General features: G+C 40.5%; 2 protein-coding genes and 1 pseudogene across 2 annotated transcripts in view; 1 reads left to right on the top strand and 2 right to left on the bottom strand.

Annotated features, from left to right (window-relative positions):
- Nucleotides 1-22,978, top strand: part of LOC129603091 (uncharacterized) — a 506,300-nt gene that overhangs the window by 13,432 nt on the left and 469,890 nt on the right. The gene's annotated exons all lie outside the window — the stretch shown is intronic.
- On the bottom strand, nucleotides 6-11,544 carry LOC129602931 (zinc finger protein 883-like). Its single transcript, XM_029143155.3, has 2 exons — nucleotides 11,092-11,544; nucleotides 6-6,461 (listed from the first exon to the last, which is right to left on the bottom strand). Exons 1-2 carry the CDS (start codon nucleotides 11,470-11,472, stop codon nucleotides 4,971-4,973), a joined length of 1,872 nt encoding a protein of 623 aa, XP_028998988.3. The 5' UTR covers nucleotides 11,473-11,544; the 3' UTR covers nucleotides 6-4,970.
- The window catches only part of LOC114851366 (zinc finger protein 260-like), a 14,809-nt pseudogene continuing 9,266 nt past the window's right edge, over nucleotides 17,436-22,978 (bottom strand).

Raw genomic sequence — 22,978 nt, forward strand, 5'->3', positions numbered from 1 at the left:
AGGTGTAGATTAAATAGTGCAGACTTTATTAGTTTTCTTAAAAGACAGCGACGTCCCCCTGTCACACATCCCCAGACATCTGACAGTCCCTGGCACCGTTGCTCCCTGTGCTGAAGGGTTCGCAAAGCCCTTAGTGGAACACCGCACACACAGTCATGCTAAGGATTAAGGATCCGCAGTATAATAATATAATTCACGCGTGATTAAATACACACCCTGATCGGCCTTTCAGCACGATCAACGGGCCAGTCTACAGATACAGGGGACGGCTAGGGAAATGGCAAACAAACTAAACAAACTAAAATAATAATAGAAAAAATGTGGTTAGTCCACCCTTACAGAATATGCTCCCGCATATGACAACAGGCCATGCAACTTTACTAGCTACTTTAAAACCCCTCTAGTTATAAGCCCTGCCCTGTCAATTATCGTATACACGATCGTTGCACGTCTCCGCTTTGGACGCCACCCCACTGACTGCGTGGCTGCCCCGCAGCTCCAGCGACACTACAACATAAAAACAACAAGACTTAAATTTGCTAAAACCATAACACTGCTAGCGCTCAAATCCATAAATCCCTCACCCTGTGCAGCTCTCACTCACGCTCCCACCGACACCAGCGTCCTTTAAGAACCACCAGTACAGGGAACACCTGCAAACTTTTATCCCCTCCCCTCCCAATCAGGGAGGCGCTCACGTCACTCACCAGGTGACGCCTGCTACACATAAATTACTGTACCTGGACCATGCCCGTAGCAACATGAAAATTCATTTGGAGCGCCTACAGCTGACTGCAATCTGTTACGTATCTGTTTTCCCTGTTCAAACCTGGGGAATAAAAACGATTCTATTTCTGAAGATGGCTGATCAACTTCGTAGGAACACATTTCATATGGTACAGGTGAAAGGGAGACTAACAACCCAACGCAGCCGAGGCTGTAGCAGCAGAGAAACGCAGATCTTTGTCCTGCATGTTGATGCGTGTTTCCCCTTCCCCCCAGTGTCCCTGCTCTGGGACGTGGATGATGTCTCTTATTGCTTTCTTCGATGAGACCAACAATGACACTCGTCCTTTCACGTTGTAAGTCCAAGCACATAGCGGTGGAACATTGTAACAGTGGATGTCACTCATAGACCCATAGGAACTGTGCAGCCTTGCAGGCAGGAGCAGGGTCAGAAAACCCAGGCAACCCACCACCTAGAGTTTGTCAGTGATGGCCCTTTTTACCTAACAAAAGCAGCTGTTCACAGATGATTCAGGGTGTCAGCTAGCCGAGCAGATCATTTGAACACCTTGTACTTGGAACTGGTTTATTTAGAAAACCCAGTAGTTCTAGTGTGTTAAATGAGTCATAACAGAATCTGCTTGATATGAACAGTAGCTTCATTGTAGCTTTGAACAAAAAACAGGCTTTCTACTTTACATGTGGTGGTAGTTAGACTTCAGGGAGACTTCTGACTGAGGACAGAGGAAAATGTGTTTTTTCAGCAGGATCAGCCTGTGGCACTACTGTATATACTGTAAGATGTTTGTTTTTCTGTCACCCTACCTTTAAGGTATTTCATATTCTCCTTTACATGACTGCTGTACAGTCCTCAATAGTTTACCTCAAACTGAAGTGACTGAAGCAGCACAGAGATAAAACACATTCAGTGAGATTCTGTCCATCATCATCATCATCATCAGCAGCAGCAGCAGCAGCAGCAGCAGCAGCAGCAGCAGCAGCAGCAGCAGCAGCATCATCATCATCCTGATCTACTGATGGTACAAAAAAACTAATATTTATAAACACCTGCTGTTTGTGTTTCATTGGGCTAACTTTATGTAAATGATTCTTTCCAACACGTCATTTGACCCTGTTGTTGTCACTGTTTCATCTTTTCAGTTGTTTTTGTGACACTGATGTAACATTCAAACAATGTTTGAAAACCTTTTAACATTGACAGCAAGACATTGAAACAATGTTGCCCTATCAAAGTTTTTCAACGTTCATCCTTTTACATCTAACTCTATTCTGGGCATCTTCTACTCTCACACCAGCCAACCTTGTGTACTCTGTCAACACATCCATATCTCTCCTCTTCAGTGGTCCTCTTGCCTGGCAGCTCCTTCTCCAACATCCTTCTACAAATATATTCACTATCCCTCCTTTGCACAATTCCAAACCATCACAGTCTGGCCTCTCTGGCTTTGTTGCCAAAGCAGGCAACGTGAGATGTTCCTTTTATAATATATATTTTAACCCATCTCAGCCTCTTGTCTCTTTCTCACTGCTGTGGTCTAACGAATAGGACAGAGCTGGTGTCAACATGGTCTTATCCACGTTTCCTTTGGGTCTTGCTGACACTTTCTTCCACCTTCTCCAAACAGCCTGCACTCGCTTCTTCATCAGCTCTCTCTTCCACAGCATATCCATATTCTGTCTTACTATGCTGCTCTCTACTTTGGAATACTTTGAATAGCAAGCGGTTGCTTCATTGCATGAGTGAATGTGTTGGAATGCTCACCTTCTTAGGTGAGAGTGTGTGTATATGTGCGGTACCGTCTACGTTGCGTGAGGAGGGTCCGTTACGTTTCTTCTTTCACTGTCAGTCTGACATGAATGTCCTCTCAGCTGGAGCCTGACCACGGGCCACAATGTCTGCCCGTGGTTCCTGTTGTTGTTGTTATTACGACCAGTGTCCGGCAGAGAACATCTCTAAGCAGATGTAGTTTAAACTGGTTTCTTTTTCTCTGTTGTTTTTTCTCTGCTGAAGAGTGTTATGAGCATGCGGGCATGACTAAGATCAGAACGGCACGCTTCCTCTTTCCATCTAATGTATGATTGTTTCACAGCCTCTGATACTTCAGAGAGTAGTTCCTTCATGATGAGCTTGCATAATTAACTTTTGTAGGAAGAGAGCCCCATGACTACCTCCGTGGGATGGTGAACTCCCCCATGCGTATTGTATGCAGTGGTGAGACAATGAACAAAGTCATCCATGGATTAATCCGGTTTTCGTCTGCATGTGATAATTTTAGTCATATACACTGCATATGGACTGAAATGCAGAATTGTTATCTTTTCGACCGGTTACGTTTCTATTTTAATTTTGACTTCCTCCTAGTTCCTTTTGATATTTTAATCCTTCTCTGCATTCTGCCTCTTTAATCCAGTAGTCAAGATATTTTTGTTTAATTCAATGTACTGTAAGATTTTTCTTTTTAAAGTTCTACTTTTTCAAATCCGTTTTTCTTTTTTCTGTAATATCTCTTTTAATGGTTGTACATCTTTTATGTGTCATTAATTGTCTGTAGAGGTTCGGTCACAGGACTATTGTTGACCATCTAGATGACTTGCAGTATAATCCTTTTTGGGATGCCAAGAAATTTGGTGAAAATTTTCCAATGAAGCTGAAGAGAGTATTGTCTATTGTGTAATTTATTTTAATAACAAAGAAAAGATAATGGCAAATGAAAAACCAGGAGATCAGAACATACACCAAAAAGGTATAATGCAAACTTTACACAATTGACAACTTTATTATTCTTTTGTCTCTTTCTCTGGCAGAGTGGAGTGTCTCTCTAGTGCAATCAAATTGCAGGTATCACTCGCTCTGTCGCTATCAGAGTAAAGGGGCCATAAATGTCTACAGACAAAGAAAGACACATCTCCTTTGCCTTGGATTTGGGAGTCAGATAGTAGCCAGATTTAAAGTCAGATATTTACATATGTACACGAATACTAAACATATTTACATAGATACAAATATGTTTGAGCTCACCTTGATTATACCACGTTTCTTTTTTTAACACATCTTTATAGGTCATATAAAAAGAAAGCAATTTAATAAGGTTCATTATCTCTTATCAGGCCAAAATCTACGCTTGGATTGATCCGCCCCAAGCCTAATGTAAACTTTCAGATTTTCCTTTTTCAATGAACAGTCTTAACATATTCCTAGGCTAAATATTGATCAGTAATTTACTGAGCACAAGAAACATTTATAGAGACAGATTCCACTGTGAGCCATGCAAAATGAGCTGTCAGCAAAACTGCTCTACTGTATGGTGCATGAATTTTTTAACATTTAATTTACCTCTACTCTCAGAATTTCGCTGATCTACTTATGTGTCGATACCCTGGGCCAGATTATTTGCAGCCTTTGAGTAAGACAGTCAATTAGCTTTAAACAATAATTACTGTGCCTAAGTGACCGAAACTATCCACTGAGGGACACCATATAAATTGTCGATAATTTCTCCTCCACTTAGAGGAGTAAGTCACCATCCAATGTTTTCATTTTTCCACTTAAACAATGTCTACCTAACATTTTTAATAACACACACAACACAAACAAGCACAAAGCATTTAGTTATATACAGCCACGCAATCTCTACTTCAGCTAGACATCTGGTTCCGTTCTAACTTTTGGAGTAGACCATGTACTGTCCAATATGAGCAATTCATAATAACGCTTTACTCAAAGGTTTCCTGGATTCCATCTTAAATATATTTGTCAACAATTTTGCCAAAATACAACAATTATAGGACATTCACCTAGACCTGTTAACATTACTGGCAGCAGACACAGAAAGACACAGAAGAAGCCTATTGCTATTAGGCTCTAATAAAATATATATAAAAAACACCACTTCAAAATTACACTACAGAAATTATATACACTTTTCAAACTAATATGGAGATTAAAATGACTTCTATTACAAAAGAGAAGGCATGTGGTAATTAATGTCTCATGTAGTTCTGATATGTATGATCAATTAAGCATCGTCACATGGTGAATTGCTTTTAATACTTTTTAATAAAACTCAGTAAGATGCATGTCAATACCATTTAACTTCAAATAGTCATGAATAAATCTGGACATCAAAAAGTAAGAGACTAACACTTTTTAGCTTTAAGATGTAATACTCCATAGCACAGAAAAGACATGAATCTTTTGCACCAAAAGGATGGCAGTTTTGGCACTATTCACATAAATTAGACTTTTCTCCAGTGTGAACATGTTGGTGTAACAATAAACTTTTTTTGTGAGAGAAAGCTTTTCCACACTGTTCACATGAGTGACGTTTCTCTCCAGTGTGAAAGCGTTGATGTTGATGAAAAGCACTGTTTTGAGAGAAAGCTTTTCCACACAGTTCACATGAATAAGGTTTTTCTCCGGTGTGGATACGGTGGTGTGTCCGTAAAGAACTGAGCCGAGAGAACGCTTTTCCACATTGTTCACATGAATGAGGTTTCTCTCCTGTGTGAGTACGTTGGTGTGACCGTAATTGACTGAGCAGAGAAAACACTTTTCCACATTGTTGACATGAGTGAGGTTTCTCTCTAGTATGAACATGTTGGTGTGCCAGTAAAGTGCTGTTTTGAGAGAAAGCTTTTCCACAGAGTTCACATAAGTGAGGTTTCTCTCCTGTGTGAACCTGTTTGTGTGCCAGTAAAGTGCTGTTGTGAGCGAAAGCTTTTCCACACAATTCACATGAATAGGGTTTCTCCCCGGTGTGAATACGTTGGTGTCTCTGTAAATTACTGAGCCGAGAGAATGCTTTCCCACACTGTTCACATGAGTGAAGTTTTCCTCCAGTGTGAACATGTTGGTGTGGCTGTAAACTGTTGCTATGAGAGGAAGCTTTCCCACACTGTTCACATGAGTGACATTTCTCTCGACTGTGAAGATGTTGGTGTGCCAGTAAAAGGCTGTGGTGAGAAAAAGCTTTTCCACACTGTTCACATGAGTAAGGTTTGTCTTTTGTGTGAGGTTTCTCTCTTGTGTGAATACGTTGATGTGTCCGTAAATGAGTGAGCTGGGAAAATGATCTTCCGCACTGTTGACATGAATAAGGTTTCTCTCCAGTGTGAATACGTTTGTGTGTCAGTAAACTACTACTGTTAGAAAATGCTTTTTCACAGTGTTCACATGAATAAGGCTTCTCTCCAGTGTGCATACGTTGGTGTTTCAGTAAATGCCAGCGTTGAGAGAAAGCTTTTCCACACTGTTCACATGAATAAGGTTTCTCTCCAGTGTGAATACGTTTGTGTGTCAGTAAACTACTTCTGTTAGAAAATGCTTTTCCACACTGTTCACATGAGTGAAGCTTCTCTCCAGTGTGAAGATGTTTGTGTGCCAGTAAACCTCTTTTGTAAGAGAATGCTTTTCCACACTGTTCACATGAGTGACGTTTCTTTAAAGCCTGAACACAACGGTGAATTTTCAAATCCTTTGACTTGTGGAAAGCTGCACCACATTTGGTGCAGGAGTACGGTCTTTTTCGAGTAGAAATTTGATGATGGGTCCTTAAGTTACTCTTCATATAGCAAGTTTTGCCACCCTGGTCAAAGCTGTATGGTTTCTCTTCAGAGTGAACCTTCTGATGATTCTTTAGGTCTGATAGTCTGGTGAAGGCCTGGCTACATTTCTGACAGAGATACAGCCTTGAAGCTTTTCTTCCTTTGTGTTCCTAAAGTGACAGATACAGAAAGAGAGAAAGTTAGGAGACTGTTCAATAGACAGCATTATTACCAGTAAGGTTACAGTCCTGTAAGTCCTGACATTTTGTGCAAATGGCAACATTTGCACTGATTTTCAGCATTTTGTGAAAATCACCCTACCTATTACATCCTAGGACTATCTAGTTTTTGGCATAGCCATATTAAAATAAGCACATTTCTGCAACCACAAGGACTATCAAAATGCATTTAATGGCACATTTTAACATCAAGGCCAACAATGCACATCTCAAAAGAGCAGAATCTGGGCTACAAAACTATTTAAGTGTTGTTTTTACTAAACACACTGACGAACCAATGCCATTTTTTGTTATTCCTACATCCTGGGAAGATACCTAGTCACTCTGACTTTGTAGCCCTCCCACAGAGCATGTGGGAGGGCTACAGACCAATAGATGGCAGACCAATAAATGAATTTATTTATTGGTCTGCCATCTTGTTAAGTTTTCTATTGCACCAAGTCCATAAACGTGTTGGGAGACTCTCACTGGCAGACAGTGCTGTAAATCCCAGTTTGGTGTTTTTGGGTCAATTGCATAACTTCTAATGAGTAAAATGGCACCTCATTGACCAAAGTCAGTTGTTGCTAGACAGAGATATAGCTGAACAGACACCCCCACCCCCTGCCTTCTGGTGGACATATGTAAAAGATTTGACACACTGGTGATTAGCTGTACACTGCTCATATTTAGTCAGAAAAGTATACATAATCATTATTTGGATATATTGGTCACTTTTATTGCTATTTTAGTTTCTTTAGTATTGGACAAACATTAGACATCCACACTAGTCAACTCAGAACCTCATCTGGCTGTTTGCATTCAAATTGTTATATCTGTGTTTTTATATAGTGAAGCAGGACAATATTCACTAATAAAAGACATTCATCCTGAAAGTGCATTTTCTTTAGATAGAACTAAAAAGTGTTACTTTTATTAGTTATAGGCATTGCATATGTAACACAACAAATTTGTACACCTCATCACAGCACACAAGTGTCCCCTATATTGTTCCCTATATTATTACAATATTTTATTTCAAATAGACAGTGGTTGCAGAGATAAATTCATCTGAATGTAGCTATTCCATTTTCCAGAAGACCCCCTGAAAAAACGTATTGGTTACAAAACGTTTTAACGGGTTCATAGTAGGTAATCCCGTCAGAAACAGGAACATGATATACTTTGCTGAACCTGCACCCTATATCAGACATAGAAACAGGAAGGGGTTGGGGCCAGCTGACTTTTTCTGGGACAACTGAAAGGCCACAAAAAGGTCAGCAGTCTTAGGGTTGGACAGTTCATGATGCTTTACACATATGCTTGTACAAACCAATCAAGTGTTTTCTCCTTATATGGAAATTTCTTGTCTGCAGTATGATTTTCATGTGTCAAATTTCAATAAAAAGCCTGCACTACGGGGAGATTATTTGAGTTCCTGGGTAAGCACTTAAAATGCCAAGACCTCAGGCGGGCTCCCTGCAAGTAAAAAGGTTTTTGGCTTATTGTGCTTTGTTTTTCCCATCTCTTTGCATGTGAACAATGTTGTGGCTAGTTTAGACCCACAACCCAACCACCATTTTATATCATACCCTTCATCTTGTCGTATGAGGTTAAAATTGATAATTTAATAGTTTTTCCCCAAAACCATGTTTCCTGACACAGTGGTTGCACTCAAAAGGTAGGAGGTTAGCTCTATGGTATAACTCCATGATTTGATGATTAGATTTGCAGGCTAAAGCACAGGACCCGAAACCTAGAAAGGCAGTGGCATTCCAACAAAATAAATGTAAACTGCATACCATGGAAGGAAAGTCTAATAATATATAAAAAAGCACTTTGTGCTGCTAGAAAGACGTATTATTCATCCTTAATTGAGGACAACAAAAACAACCCCAGGTTCCTTTTCAGCACTGTGGCAAGGCTGACTAAGGCATAGGTGTGTTGAACCTACTACCCCCTTAAATCTCTGCAGCAACACAGCAACTACTTTACTAATAAAATTATTCTCATTAGAGATCAAGAGATCAGCGTTTTCTTCCAAATGGCAGAAATCACTATCCATCCATCAAGTTTAAATTCACCAAGTCCTGTGTCTTAGCTAGAGAGCTTTACCCCCGTAACTTATATGGAGTTAACTTCAATAATTAACTCTTCCAAGTCGTCCACTTGTCTTTTAGACCCAATGCCAACCAGATTACTCAAGGAAGATCTACCTTTAATCAGCTTGTCCATATTAAATCAAATCAACCAATCTTTACTAATAGACTATGTAACAGGCTTTTAAAAAGGTCGCTTTGGTCAAACCTTTACTGAAAAAAAAAAAAAACAACCTACTCTGGACCCTGGAAAGGCAACTATAGGCCCATTTTGAATTCATGAAAAAACTTATAGCTAAACAATTATTTGACCGCCTGAGTAGAAAAAATCTGTACAAAGATTTTTTGTCAGGATTTAGAAAATATCATAGCACAGAAACAGCTCTGCTTAGAGACATTGATGATCTTAGCTTCAGACAATGGTCTGCTCTCTAATAGAATGTTGTGATCAATTGTAAAGACAGATTAGAATATATCACCGGAATTAAGGGAACAGCACTGGGACGGTTTAAATCCTATTTGTTGATACATACATACACATGTCTCTTCTAGGTAAGATTATTAGGAAGCATTCTATAAATTTTCATTGTTATACAGTTAATACTTAGCTATATATGTCTTTGGAACCAAATGAACCAAAACAACTACTCAAAATTCAAAGTTTGATATCCCAAAACTTCTTTCAAAAATAAAACTAACTACTACAAAATTAGACATAGAATGGGAGGCAGAGCTTTTAGCTACCAAGCCTCTCTTCTGTGGAACCAGATCCCTGTTCAGGTTCCAGAAGCTGACACACTCTCCACCTTTAAGATCAGGTTTAAAACCATACTTTTTGATAAAGCTTATAGTTAGAGATGGCACTGGCAATGATGGTTAGTCACAGGAACCATCTCTTAAGCTGTAATAGACATAGACTGCTGGGGGACTTCATTTATACACTGAGCTCCTCTGTTTCCTTCCTTCCTTGCTTGAGTGTCCCACTAACCATGTAGTGGGACACTCAACACCTTGTAAAAGCAAAGCCTGCCATCACAATATGGCATACAGCCTAATACATGCTGCTTGTTGAACTGCTGGATTAAAAAAAAAAAAACAAAAAAAAAAACTATTCACAATACACCAGCTGAACACAGAAATATTGCTATTTTGAGCTAAAGATCTAGAAAAGGGGCTTTTATTTTTAAAGGATTCGGAGGTGGTGTGTATGCTTAATAGCTAAACTGTAAAAAAGTCACAAAAAACAGTCGCAATTACCCATTCAAAAGCAAAAATAGTGCTATTAAAGCACAAATTTTGGATTGGTGCTTTTATTTTTAAAGGATTCAGAGGAAGCGTATGATTAATTACTCAACAATTAAACAGTGTAATGAACTAATCAGTAATATGCACAGAGCAGCTACAATGGGCATCAGGAGATTGACCCTTCAGTCAAAAGGTGCTTCTTACAGCAAAACTATAATACCTATCACAAAAATAACTTAACTTTTTGAATGCCAAGGCTTTAATGAGCAACTGGTGTAAGCTTTATGTTTGAAGACTAAAAATTGTGGCCACAGTCGTGACTTTAAAATGCCACTCGAGTGTTTCTCCAAAAAAGTCAGACAAATGCATTAGGAGTCTATGGGAGAAATTGTGGAACTCCCTGCGCTTTGAGGCATATACAGACTAAAGTATAGGTCTGAGGGTTTAACCAGACACATCATTAGAAAGAAGATAAGTATGAATTTGAATGAGTGAAAAAAAATATATATCCATATCTTAAAAACTGTGGCTGTAGTGACGAGTTAAAGATAAAAGTTCTGTATTAAAAAAACATTTCTTCACACTCTAGCCGTGACATCACACACTAATGGAAAAGCTTAAAATTTACCAAAATTCACAATATTTAAACTGCTATAGATCAACAACTATTAAAGATATTAAAAAGCTGAACTGAAGATAAATAGTTGAACAGATAAAGACTGTTTTATAGTTTGAACGGTGTCTGTAGCGTAACGTATTCTGAAGTAGTTAAAGCTGAAAGAAGACAAAGCCGAAGAATGGTTCCCCATTCATTTCAATTGAGAAATATTACTGAAAAAAAACTTAATAACTTGAAAAATACAAAAGATATAAAAAAGTAATATGTAAGAACACTTCTTAAATGCTGCTGATGCTGCATTTAAATGGTTTCTGTAGCTGAAAGTATGCGGGACTAGTTAAATACAGAAAAACTTACGGAAGAAAAAACTTAATACAGTGAATGCTGGAAGCACTGTGATTAGCGGCCTTTTAGCTCCACCTCAGCCACGGTAGCGTCTCGAGCCCGTGTTTGCTACAATGACTCAATCTAACACACCTTTCCATTAGGGTGCTTTACTCAGCAAGGCCATGTCTGTGTCCACGCATCCACAGCCTGTGTTTACTTTGTTCTCTCACAACATCCACATCTTTGCATTAGTGTCGCTATGAGCCGCTTTTAGCGGTGAAACAGCACCGACCTGTTGATCTGTGGGACCAGCGTGGTCACGGTCCTGCTGCTCCTCCTTTATTCCGCAAGTGGACCGGTCCTGCTCGGTTAAACTCGGGTCCTGTTGTTCCTCTTTTATGTCGCTGATGGACCGGTCCTGCTCGGTTAAATTCAGCAACTGCTCGTTTAAACTCTGGTCCTGCGGCTCCTCCTTTATTCCGCTGATAGAGCGGTTCTGCTCGGTTAAACTCGGGTCCTGCTGTTCTGGATCACTCTTGTTCTGGTATTGATAAACGTCCACGTCCTCTTCTTTCATTTCCAGTTTGTACTGATCCATTTCGATCTTGGTCGCCAGGATCCAGCAGCTCTCTGCTTTCAAGATGGCGGAACAAAGACACCAGCTCTCACACATTTCCGCCTAGTCTTCTTCTTCTTTGGGGTTTCACGGCAGCCGGCGTCCAAAGTTGTTGCATTGCTGCCATCTACAGGAAATCTCAAATCCTCTTAATCAGACCTGACGCTCTCAGAAACGTAAAAACAGGCCGCCTATCGTTGCCCTTGCTGGTCATCATGCCACATTCCTCTCTTAGTGAAATCCGCCCTCATTACTTCTCTTTCACAGCTGTATCTTCTACATCGCATCATCACATGTTTTACTGTTTCCGACTGCGGACACTCCGTGCACAGCCCATCATCATGGTCCCCCAGTACATGTGTAACGGAGTTAATATTAATTCCACTTGTGGTCAGCTGAGGGCGCTGTCCCCCCCCCCCCCCCCCCCCCCCCCCCTCCGGGGTGGGGTGCCACCAAGAAGACGAGAGAGTAAAAAAAGACTAGAGAGTTGTGGCGGGGAAGAAGTCAAGAACGATGCCTGATGGCCCCACTGAAAAAGTAGCGATGGCAGCAACTTCAGCGTGAATAACCAGACTGTTCAGTCCAGGAACCAGGCTGATGAAGTGTTGAGTAAGATCTGTGGAAGGACACGTGAGGTGGTTAAAGTAGGCATACGGAGTAATCCAAGCCTGACGCTAACCACAGGCCCAGGTCCCATCTTTGAAATACTAAAGCAGCACTTTAGTGACACAGTTTCATCTGGGATGCCTCTAGCAGATTTCTATGCCACATTGCCGACCCCAAATGAACGCCCTTTTGACTACTGGTGGAGACTTAATAGAGCTATGGAGGTGACAGAAGACTGCCTAAAGAGACAAAATAAGACATTTGACAACCTGTGCCTTGACCTTACTGCCATGTTCATCCGCCATTGCCCCGACCCTGAACTATCTCTCTTATTCAAGTGCACGCCACTACAGGAATGGACGGTGACTTATGTACATGAAAAGCTTGTTGAGCATAGTAGGGACCGGAGGCAGGTGTCCCAGCTGAGAGGGGCTACGGCGATAACTGCCCAGCAGCAGGAAGCGGAGGCCCACACATGCAGTGTGAAACCTGTCACTGAGCATGTTTTAGCCTCACCGCCGACTCAGGGGAGAGATGGAGCAGCTGATCGCCTTGACCACCTAATCACAACGCTGGAGCGGGTGCTACAACACCAGCCACTTCAGCCTGGACCAGTTAGTAGGAAGGATGTGAGAAATCAGCCAAGCCATAGAGCCAGGGTCAGACATACAGTGTCTTGTAACGTCTGTGGGGATGTTGAACACACCACTCACCAGCACTGCCGAGCTAACCACCTGTGCTTCATCTGCTATGCACCTGATCACACACGCGAAGCTGTCCCAGCGCTATGACCTCAAAGACCAGGGCTTTTAATCCCACACTTCAGCAGGAGGAAAACTAGTTGGCCTGCATGGGGTGGGGGGAAGTGCTAGGCCTGACGAGGATCCCCTGGTGATTGGTGGTCAAGACTCTGACTCTGTCCATCAGCGCTTGTGCAAGGAGAGAGAACTCGGCGATGTCCCATTCTTCAAAACATACAAAGACTGAAACCACATGACAATTTGTTTTATGAGAACGTAACTTTGGGTGGTGAAGTGTCAGTCAAGGCTATGCTTGACAGTGGGTCTATGGGTATGAGGTAAACTTGAGCATACAGGTGATGTGTCACCTGGCTGCACAGTTGTGATGGAGCCCACTGGTCAGTTATAGTAGGAAGAACTGTGGCAGTGATGAGAAGCGATGCGTGGCTGCCCCTGAAAGTGATAAACCCCTTTGACAAAGCCGTTGCCCTGAAGCGAAATGCTAAATTGGCTGATGTGTATCCTTGTGCAGCAGTGGAAGCATTTAACAGTCCCAGAATGGCCGCTTAGCAGCAATGTAAACAAACAAACAAATGTCTGTGCTTTGCCTCCTGGTAGAGATGTCCAACTTGAGACCTCCTATTCGACACAGCGTCGCTCTTACTGTGGTGAACAACGTTGGATATTCAACAGACATTCGATCTCCGAACGGTCCGCGCTTCACGTTCTCTACTCGGCCACAGAACTAGACCGCTTCGTACCGTCCCTTAGGGACCGTCGATAAATTATTCGGATTTTCAAGAAATTAATAATTAAATAGCGTCCAATCCTTGTGACCTACTCGTGTCTACATCTCCTTCACAGGGCACAACCATCTTTGAGGATATAATCATGTTGCATATTTTTCAATAATATTTTATTGTTAATGTTATAGTAATATTTCACTACCGTCCAAACTATATGACCTACTGGTCCAAAAAGTTTTCTAAAATGTGTGTCTACATCTCTTCATTGGGGACCTCGTCTGGATTTTCCCCTTATAAATACAAGCAAATATCAGCCTGGTTTATAGTGGGATGGGCTAAAAGATGAAAGGGATTCAAAGAATGAAGCCAAATGCATTTATATATGAAAAAATAAATTAAATAGCCTTAAAAACCAATATACGAGACCTATTTCTAATAAATCTATGATATTTCAATCCCCCACCCCAAAATCTACCTAGGCCCTGTGACTAGAGATGGGAAGTTGAGTTCTTTTAACTGACTTCGATATTTAACTCTCGATCAGTAAAGTAAACAAAAATTCAAGCCGTTCAATCCTTTGAAAAGTCTGGTGTTTCTCAAAGCGCTAAATTTGGATATTCCAAATTCATTAGTTGTCCTTAGGTTTGTATAAGTTAGAAACAAATACTCTTGATCGTTTGATTAAAACCACCACACACTCTTGGCCATTCCTTGTCCTTTCACTCATTGACTCATTCACTTCTGATCATCTCATTCTGAATGTTTTCTCATTTTCTGTTCTGTTTATTTGAGTATTTCAATAATATGTTATTCATATATCCAGTAGTATTAGATTAATAAAACGTTAAAAGGAATCTGGTTTTGTGTGCATTGTTCTTCTGATTTAAACAGAGGTCATTGAACTGCGACAAGAATTCACGGCATAAGTGACTGATTTGATTTTATCACAAGAAAGTTGTTATAGTTGTTCATTGATAACTAATTGAATTGACATCTGGCATTGATTAGATTGATACAAGCGTGGTTTCAGCTTTAAAACAAACCTGGTGCCCCAACTTTAAGGAATATTAATGTTTCTGCATTAATATCAAATTAATAACTTGAATTCACTACATAAAACAAAAAGTAACGATATATTAAAATACTAAAATAAAAAATATATATACTTAAATATTTAACTGGTGCATTGGTGCATTCATCTTATTATTATTGTTTTTATTATTATTATTACCACAAAATCAACATCATGTTGATATAATGTTCGAAAGTATGAATGTACTGTACAAACACACTTTATATTAAATACACAATAAAACTACACACATCTACAAAAATCAAAGACCACTAATTAATTATGATTCAATGAATAAATAATTTTTGTCGGCTGTCAGGTGACAAATAAATAAACGTCAGAAATCAGACATTGTTCAACCACATGCAACCACCACCAGCAATAGAGCGTTGTATTAATATATCAGGGAAAAGGACAGTATCCAAAATCTATCTGCTGATCTTGACATCACCACTAATTACCTGTTCTGGAATAATATATGTTCTAATTTATTCAGAATGACCAAAAATACAAATCAACAACTACTACAATATAAAAAATTCTTCATAGAACACATTATACAGGACAAAGGATGTTCCAAATGGGTCTCACAAACTCAAATATTTGCCCTCATTATACAGATAACACAGAAGATAGATTCCTACAAGCATTCTGGTCATGTTCACCTGTACAGCAATTTTGGCAGCGAGTATGTGAACACCTGGAGGCTGCTGAGACCGGCAGTCTGGTGTCGGAGTAGGGCCATTCTGAGGGGAGGTGGGATGGGTAGCAGAGCTAGTCGGGAACCTGGCTCTGTGGACCCTGGTGCCTTGCTTCCCAACTACATTTCTCCACATTCATCCACTTGGTTGCCGAGGGGCGTCCTGCTGATGCAGGGACTGGGGCTACCGGAAAGTGGTTCCGTCTCTCCTAAGTGGGGGGCTCTGCAGTTTTAATTGCATTAGTCATACACACTCATCCAGGAATTTGGGGGCTCCCTCCGAGGGTGCCAGTGGACAGAGCCTTCACATTGATGGCTCTGTCTGCTGGACCCCTCGGGGAACTGGCGATCTCCCAAAGTTCCTCATACCTAGCCACATACACTTACATTTAGGGGTGGGCTCTTTCACTGGGGCCTGGGGGTGAGGCCAGTTGTGTCCTCGCCCACTGGTCCTGGTGGAAAGATCACCACCCAGTTATAACATTTAGGGTGGGGGGGCACTGTCCGGGGGTCACACTGTCAGCAAGCAGTCGTGCTCTTGGAGGTGTCCCCCACTTTCAGTGCACTCTAGTTCCACACACTCACGTCCTGGCCTTGTGCTGTGGGCCCGATGTGGCAGGGAATATGGTTGGGCCGATGCAGCTTTCATTCGGGGGGGGGGGGGGGGGGGGGGGGGGGGGGGGGAGAGAGAAGCACAACTACAGGACAGAAAGAGACAAGGTTAGTTAAACATGGGAAAATGATGGGAGGTTATTGGACAGAGGAGGTAGAAGGAAACAGAGGAGCTCAGTGTATAAATTAAGTCCCCCAAGATTGGTTGATTTGATTTAATATGGATGAGCTGATTAAAGGTAGAACTTCTTTGGGTAATCTGGTTGGGATTGGATCTAAAAGACAAGTGGATGACTTGGAAGAGTTAATTATTGAGGTTAACTCCATATGAGTTATGGGGGAGAAGCTGTCTAGGTAAGACAGAGGATTTAATAAATTTAAAGTTGATGGATCTAGACAGTGCTTTCTGTCATTTGGAAGAAGTCGCTGCTGAATGTTTTTTCTAATGATGATAATTTTATTAGTAAAGTAGTTCATAAAGTCATTGCTGCTGAGATTTAAGGGGATAGTAGACTCAATACAGCTATGACTCTTAGTCAGCCTGGCTACAGTGCTGAAAAGAAACCTGGGGTTGTTGTTGTTTTCCTCAATTAGGGAGGAATAATATGTTTTTCTAGCAGCACAAAGTGCTTTTTTTATATTTCATTAGACTGTCCTTCCATGCAATGCAGTTTACATTTATTTTGTTGGAACGCCACTGTCTTTCTAGTTGTCTAGTCCTTTGCTTTAGGCTGCGGATCTCTGAGTTATACCACGGAGCTAACCTCCTCTGATTTACTGTCTTCTTCAGAGGAGCCACTGTGTCTAACATTGTACGTAGAGAAGCTGCAGCATCATCTACAAGACAGTCAACCTGTTCATAAGGAATAATTGCTAAATATTTGCCATATTTAGCTGTTATCATATCAAAATAACAGCATTTTGTTGTATTTACTAAAACGGCACTAAACTGTAAATTTCAGCTACATTAAAGCGCTGTTAATCTACAGTTTAAAAAATAGCAACTGTACTGCCTGTACTTTACTGTTTAACAGTAAAAGGTCTGAGTGTATGAGTGTAACAAAGCTAAATAAGCAAAAATGTAAATCTGTACTAACACTTCCTGAATTTAATTCAATTGGCACGATACTAGCAATCTCCTCCTCTCAAAAACACAGTTTAAGCATTGATTTGGACACGTTATAAAGCCTTATCATATTGAAACATCCAGCCCCTGCAAAGTTCACACTAAGCACCTTGACATGTAACGTAATGTGTCAAGCACGGCATTGGCATTGGTCATGTGAATTGATACATTGAGATGTAATCATACTCTGCGACACGCTTCAAGAGATCTATGCTGTCGAGCGGGACTGTAGTGTTTGCTACATATTTTGACTGATTGATTGATTAGGTTTTTCCAGCTTACAGTGACTTTTTGTTTTCTGTGTATTAGTTGTTTCTAGTTTATGATCCGACACATGCAGCGCCAAGTTTGTATTTCCTTTTTTGTGTTTATTTACTTATTTAACTATTAAGTATTAGTTTTGTCTATGTCTTGTGGCATTTGGGTGCTCCCCTTAGTCTTGTCCGTAGGCCTCAGCAGCCTTGTTTCTCCTGTTTCTCCCGCACTTAGTGCGTGTGGTAAAAAAAAAAAAATGGATGGATGGCTGGATGAATAAAGACCTGAAGAGAGAATGAACTACCCTGAAAAAAAATAAAGGAAGTCATTAACATTGATTAAACGCAGTTGATAAGTTGCTTCTGAAACTTTCTGTAGCATTTTCCACAGTGTCTGGGAACAGAACCAGCTGAACCTACTGTGTGTCAGGTTCTGGCTCTGTTCCTTGTTTTATTTTGGTTCCAGTTTCCATTTCCGGTTTTATTTTGGTAGCACTCCCGGTTTCTGTTTCTGTTCCTGCTTTACTTCCTGTTTACCCGTTGTCACAGCTGTTCCCTGTCAGTACCGGTCTTCATTACACACACCTGTTTAGTATCAGTAATCAAGTCACGTTGTATTTAACCACCACCAGTGTCCTCAGTTCCCCGCCAGATCGTTGTTTGTGTGTACCCGTCATAGTTCCCGGTTTCTTTGATCCCGTCCGTCCGTGTTTTACGTATCGTGTTTCTGGACTGCTGATTCTGAGCCTGCCTAATCCCTGCCTGTTCTGTCTGCCTCGGTGTTGTACCTGCCTGTTACCGACCTTGCCTGCCTGACCACGACCTGCCGCTCGACGATTCTGGTATTGTAATCTCTCTCGTGTACGAACCTTGCCTGTCCCTGACGCCGTCTCTGCCTGTCCTCGTTGAACCCGTATACCTGGAATAAAACCTCCCCTATCACTTTCCAAGCTGTGTCGTGCTGTGCATGTGGGTCCTCATCTGTGCGATCGTGACACTGTGACTGTTAAAGACATGTTAGTAAACTATCATTTGGCATTTTTCTTTTAGCTTTGAAAAGTTCTTTTCTCTGAAGGAATCTAAGGCTTATAATGCAACAAGAGAAAAAACAACAACATACAGACAAAAAAAATAAAGGTTCACTGATCTGAGAGATCAGAAAACTCACAATACGGTCCTGTCTATTATCCTCCATCATCATCATCATCATCACACCTGCTGTGTTTGTGTTTCATTGGTCTAACTTTATGCACATTATTTTTTAGGGTTCAGTGTTGGTGACTCGATTTAAAGGCTAGAATAATTCACTGTGAAACAAAGCTGCATTTATTTAATTGCATGCAAACAAATAACACATTAAAAATTACCAACAGAAAATAACCTCTAGTTAAACATTAGGACATTTGAAATGACAAAATGAAAATATTAACAGTATGCCTAAAAGGGTCATTTTTTTCAGTTGATGTTCGTTTCAATCCTTAAAAAAAACAATTATTAAAAAAATATTTACATCGACACAAATGAATAAATAAAAAGCCTTTAAATGTACACTGCACTCTGTCTCAGCTGTCAATGAGGCAAGAGTCATGTTTCACCCTGGACAGTTCACCAGTTCATCTCAGCGAAACATACCTAGGCAAACAACCAGTCACATATACTGTACAGGCAAATTAGGGTCTTCAAAAGGAAACAGAAGTACTTGGAGAAAACCCACACAGAGAATATGCACTCTGCACCAAAACAAACTGTCCACTTTAGAGACTAAGTTAACACAGAGTCATCAATGTTAAAGTAAAGATGACACTTTCAGGCGAATCACCTTAAAATAAAAGCAGCAGGAAAGTCCTGGTGTGTGGACGAGAGCATCTGGTGGCTACATGGGGTAATGACAGGAGACACAGGCTGGATTGATTATCTGACCAGTACAACAATATAAAAGTAACTGGTCTCACTAACACCAATATTTGTATATTAAAAGGTATAAAAACAGAAACAACAAGTATAAAGAAGCAGCATAATGCCTTATAGCAGAAAAACTGCAGCTACAGGCTTTATCACATCATCAGAAGTGACTTTATTAAAGGATAAAAATGTTTCAAATAAACCAGCGCGGCTCAGCCGTCACGTGACAAATGAACGAACAGACGATCCATAAGGATCCGTATGAATGAATTACGAAAGAACTGTAGCACTTGCTGCTCGCCACAGTGCCTGAGCTGTGAATGATGAACAAGACGTTGAAGTAATTTCAGTGCAGTAAGTACAGTAAGTGTGTTAGGTCCTGTGGTATTTTTTAAAGTCAAAGTTCTGTTTTAAGTGAGTAAATAAAGTTAAAGCCAGTATCACTGTTTGTCCCCTCCTTCCCTCTGTTATAATTAAAGTAATTGTGTTAGCCCATAGTGAACATTAAGATACTCATTCAGGTGCTTTCATTGTATATTGTATTTATTTTAAGTTTGACTCTGAAGAAGTCAGTGCCTCACCAGCCAAGAACCTCACTGCATACCACTGTGATACCACTGTGATACACATTAGCATGTTGTTACATTATAGCACCACCTACGCTAATTTACGACACATTTATAGGCCTACCGCTGCAATACTTTATGCAACACAAATAGACAATGGCTCAAAAGCTTTAATCTAAACGATTCTAAGGATATGCGCTAGTGATGGGTCCGGCAACACCGATGCGTCGGCGCCTGCGTCGAGCTCTTAGAGCGAAACACTGTGTCGGTGCGCGTATCGCGTTGGGAAAGCACGTGACCGATACAGTTCCTGTATCAGTCAGTGTCTGACGCGCCAGACTGTGTTTATAAGGAAGCGCATGTGTCGGGCTGCATCTGCCGAATGGAATCCCTGAGCGTTTGCCGTTCATCGTCAAATTCATCTATAATTCATCTCATATTGGAAAAAAAGGACCTTTTTTATTTAATCTAATAATAAAGTGAAAGTGTATTAATAAAATAATTAATTTATTTTAAAAGGTTTTCACTTGATCTTTCTGAATTCAGATTAAATTCCAAAGTGACTCTTTACTAATCATATTATTTTATGCAGGTTAAATGTCACATTTGTTTGACAGAACTTTCCTATTTAAACAAAACCACCTCAGTGTGTTGACCCCAGCAACACTTCTAGACCCCAGATTTAAATCACTCTGGTTCCGCAGTTCTTCCAAGTGCAACGAGGCCGTCAGTAGACTGCAGTCAGAACAGCAGCTGTCTACACCCACTTCAGGCATGTTATTCAGCATTATTTGTTTCTTGTTGTTTGGAAATGGTCTACTAAAATGGCAGTGTGTTGTTTCTAGATAACCTTTGGCAAGATCTCCTCATTGCAGTGGGCCGAGAGACCAAATTTGTTTAAAAAAAAACAAAAAAGAAGGCATCTTCATTCACAACATGTTCACTTAGATTTTTACGTTATGATACATGTCCACTTTATCGACTGTATCTAAAAATATAAATTTTAAATGTAAATGAAGATATGAAATAATACTATATGACATACAATAGCTTAAATTATATTATTGTATATATTAAGTCATCAAATCAGTGTCAGATGAGTCTGTCAACTAGGTTGCCTGTAGGGAGTTTTAATGTCCAGCAGGTGTCAGTATTCAGTGACACAGTATCAATACAGTTTTGCAATGTGTCGAAACGTTTCATGACGCCTCATCTACCCATCACTAATATGCGCCAATGTTAGCCATCAGATGTGGTAAGTTATAAGATAAAGAACGACATGTGGTAAGCTAATTGCTGGCTAGTTTTACAGTGTAAACCTTCACACCATTTTACTAGCAAATATTCTTTATTATCCTTATGCCCTGGGAAGTTATTTAAGCATGCTGTTACTTTCTAGCCCTCCCTAAAATTGTTTTTACTTTGTCCTGCTTGACTTCATCAAAGATAACTTTTTTCTGAGTAAATGTTTACTAATTGTGCTATGATTCTATGGAGGCTAGAAGTGTCCACTATATTATGACACTATTTGCAGTCAAATAGACTCTGTAGTTGCAGAGCTAAACTCATCACAATGTAGCTATGCCATTTTCCAGAAGACCCCAGAAAATAGGCACGGGGTTAAAAAAAGCACAGGTGGCAGGCCGAGGATGCCAAGACACCAGATGCCCTGAGTTTTAATTAACCATTGATACACCTGTCACAGAAATTTTCCATAAAGAAGCTGATGAGAGTTGTCTTTTTTGTAATTTATTGTAATAACAAGGAAAGTAAAAATAAGGGGCAAAGCAAATTAAAACATGGATGTTAATTGTTTACATCACCAAACAAAAAAACAGCTGGGGAGATCAGTACATACACCAGGAAGGTGTAATGCAAAGATCCCGAAATCCTCAAATCATCTCCTGCCTTTTATCCCTTTCTCTGGCAGCGTGGAATTTCTCTCTGGTCCAATCAAGTTGCAAGTACCACCTCGTCCCTGTCACCCTGGGTGTGGATGTTTACGTTCTCACACCTGCAACACTGATGTCTTGCTATCACAGCGGACAGAACACTAAATCTCAGCAGACAGAGAAACACTCAGCTCTACGGCCTTGGGTTTGGGAGCTAGATATGAGCCACATTCTAGGGTGTACCAGGCAGAAAAGAGCATTCAGTGCTGAACTTAAGTCATAAACCATACATTGACTGCATAGAATAATAAAGAAACAATTTTGCCATTAAACACAAATACAAGTCAAAGTATACTGTCCACTGAACACATTGGTGTTGATATTTCCAGTGTATTTGATCATTTGAAGTCTGGGGCCAAACTGAAAGCCTTTCATTGGCTGTCCCGTTGGGTTCCCTTTGGTGGCTGGATGTGGGGAATGTGAGAAGAGATCTTTCTGCATATAATCTATATGCATATGATAAGGATGATGGCAATCCTTAAATCTGGTGAGATAACCAGAGGGACTTTGTAGAGCAACAAACAGTAAAACAACTGAAATAATTTAAAGAAGACCTATTGTGCAAAATCCACTTTTTTGACATTGTGGAACATTTATTATTTTTAACATAAATATGATCTTTGGCCAGTGTGGACACATGGTGTATAACTTAAGAACTGAGGTGAGAAAACACTTCTCTCATTTTTCACACCAGTGAGGTTTACTGTCCAGTGTGAACGCGTTGGTGTACCCGCAAAGTACGGACACAAGAGAACGCTTTTTCACACTGTTCACATGAATAAGGCTTTTCTCCAGTGTGAACACGCTGGTGTGTCAATAAATTATTGTGTTGAGAGAACGCTTTTCCACACTGTCCACACAAATGAGGTTTCTCTCCAGTGTGAACACGTTGGTGTCTGAGTAAAATACTTCTGGTAGAAAACGCCTTTCCACACTGTTCACATGAATGAGGCTTTTCTCCAGTGTGAACATGGCGGTGTTGCAGTAAATGACTGTGTTGAGAGAACGCTTTTCCACACTGTTCACATGAGTAAGGCTTCTCTCCAGTGTGAAAACGTTGGTGTGCCCGTAAAGCACTTGGATAAGCAAATGCTTTTCCACACTGTTCACATGAATGAGGCTTCTCTTCAGTATGAACATGTTGGTGTCTGAGTAAAATACTTCTGGTAGAAAACGCCTTTCCACACTGTTCACATGAATGAGGCTTTTCTCCAGTGTGAACACGGTGGTGGTCCAGTAAATGACTGTGTTGAGAGAACGCTTTTCCACACTGTTCACATGAGTAAG

This window comes from Betta splendens, chromosome 2, assembly GCF_900634795.4.
Source record: "Betta splendens chromosome 2, fBetSpl5.4, whole genome shotgun sequence".
Lineage (NCBI taxonomy): Eukaryota > Metazoa > Chordata > Actinopteri > Anabantiformes > Osphronemidae > Betta > Betta splendens.

What these genes read in the sequence shown, in the direction of transcription:
- LOC129602931 (XM_029143155.3), bottom strand. Translation starts at nt 11,472, where the DNA reads ATGTGTGAGAGCTGGTGTCTTTGTTCCGCCATCTTGAAAGCAGAGAGC. An exon ending in CTGGTCCCACAGATCAACAG is followed by an intron (nt 6,462 to 11,091) that starts GTCGGTGCTGTT and finishes CTGTCACTTTAG; the next exon opens with GAACACAAAGGAAGAAAAGC.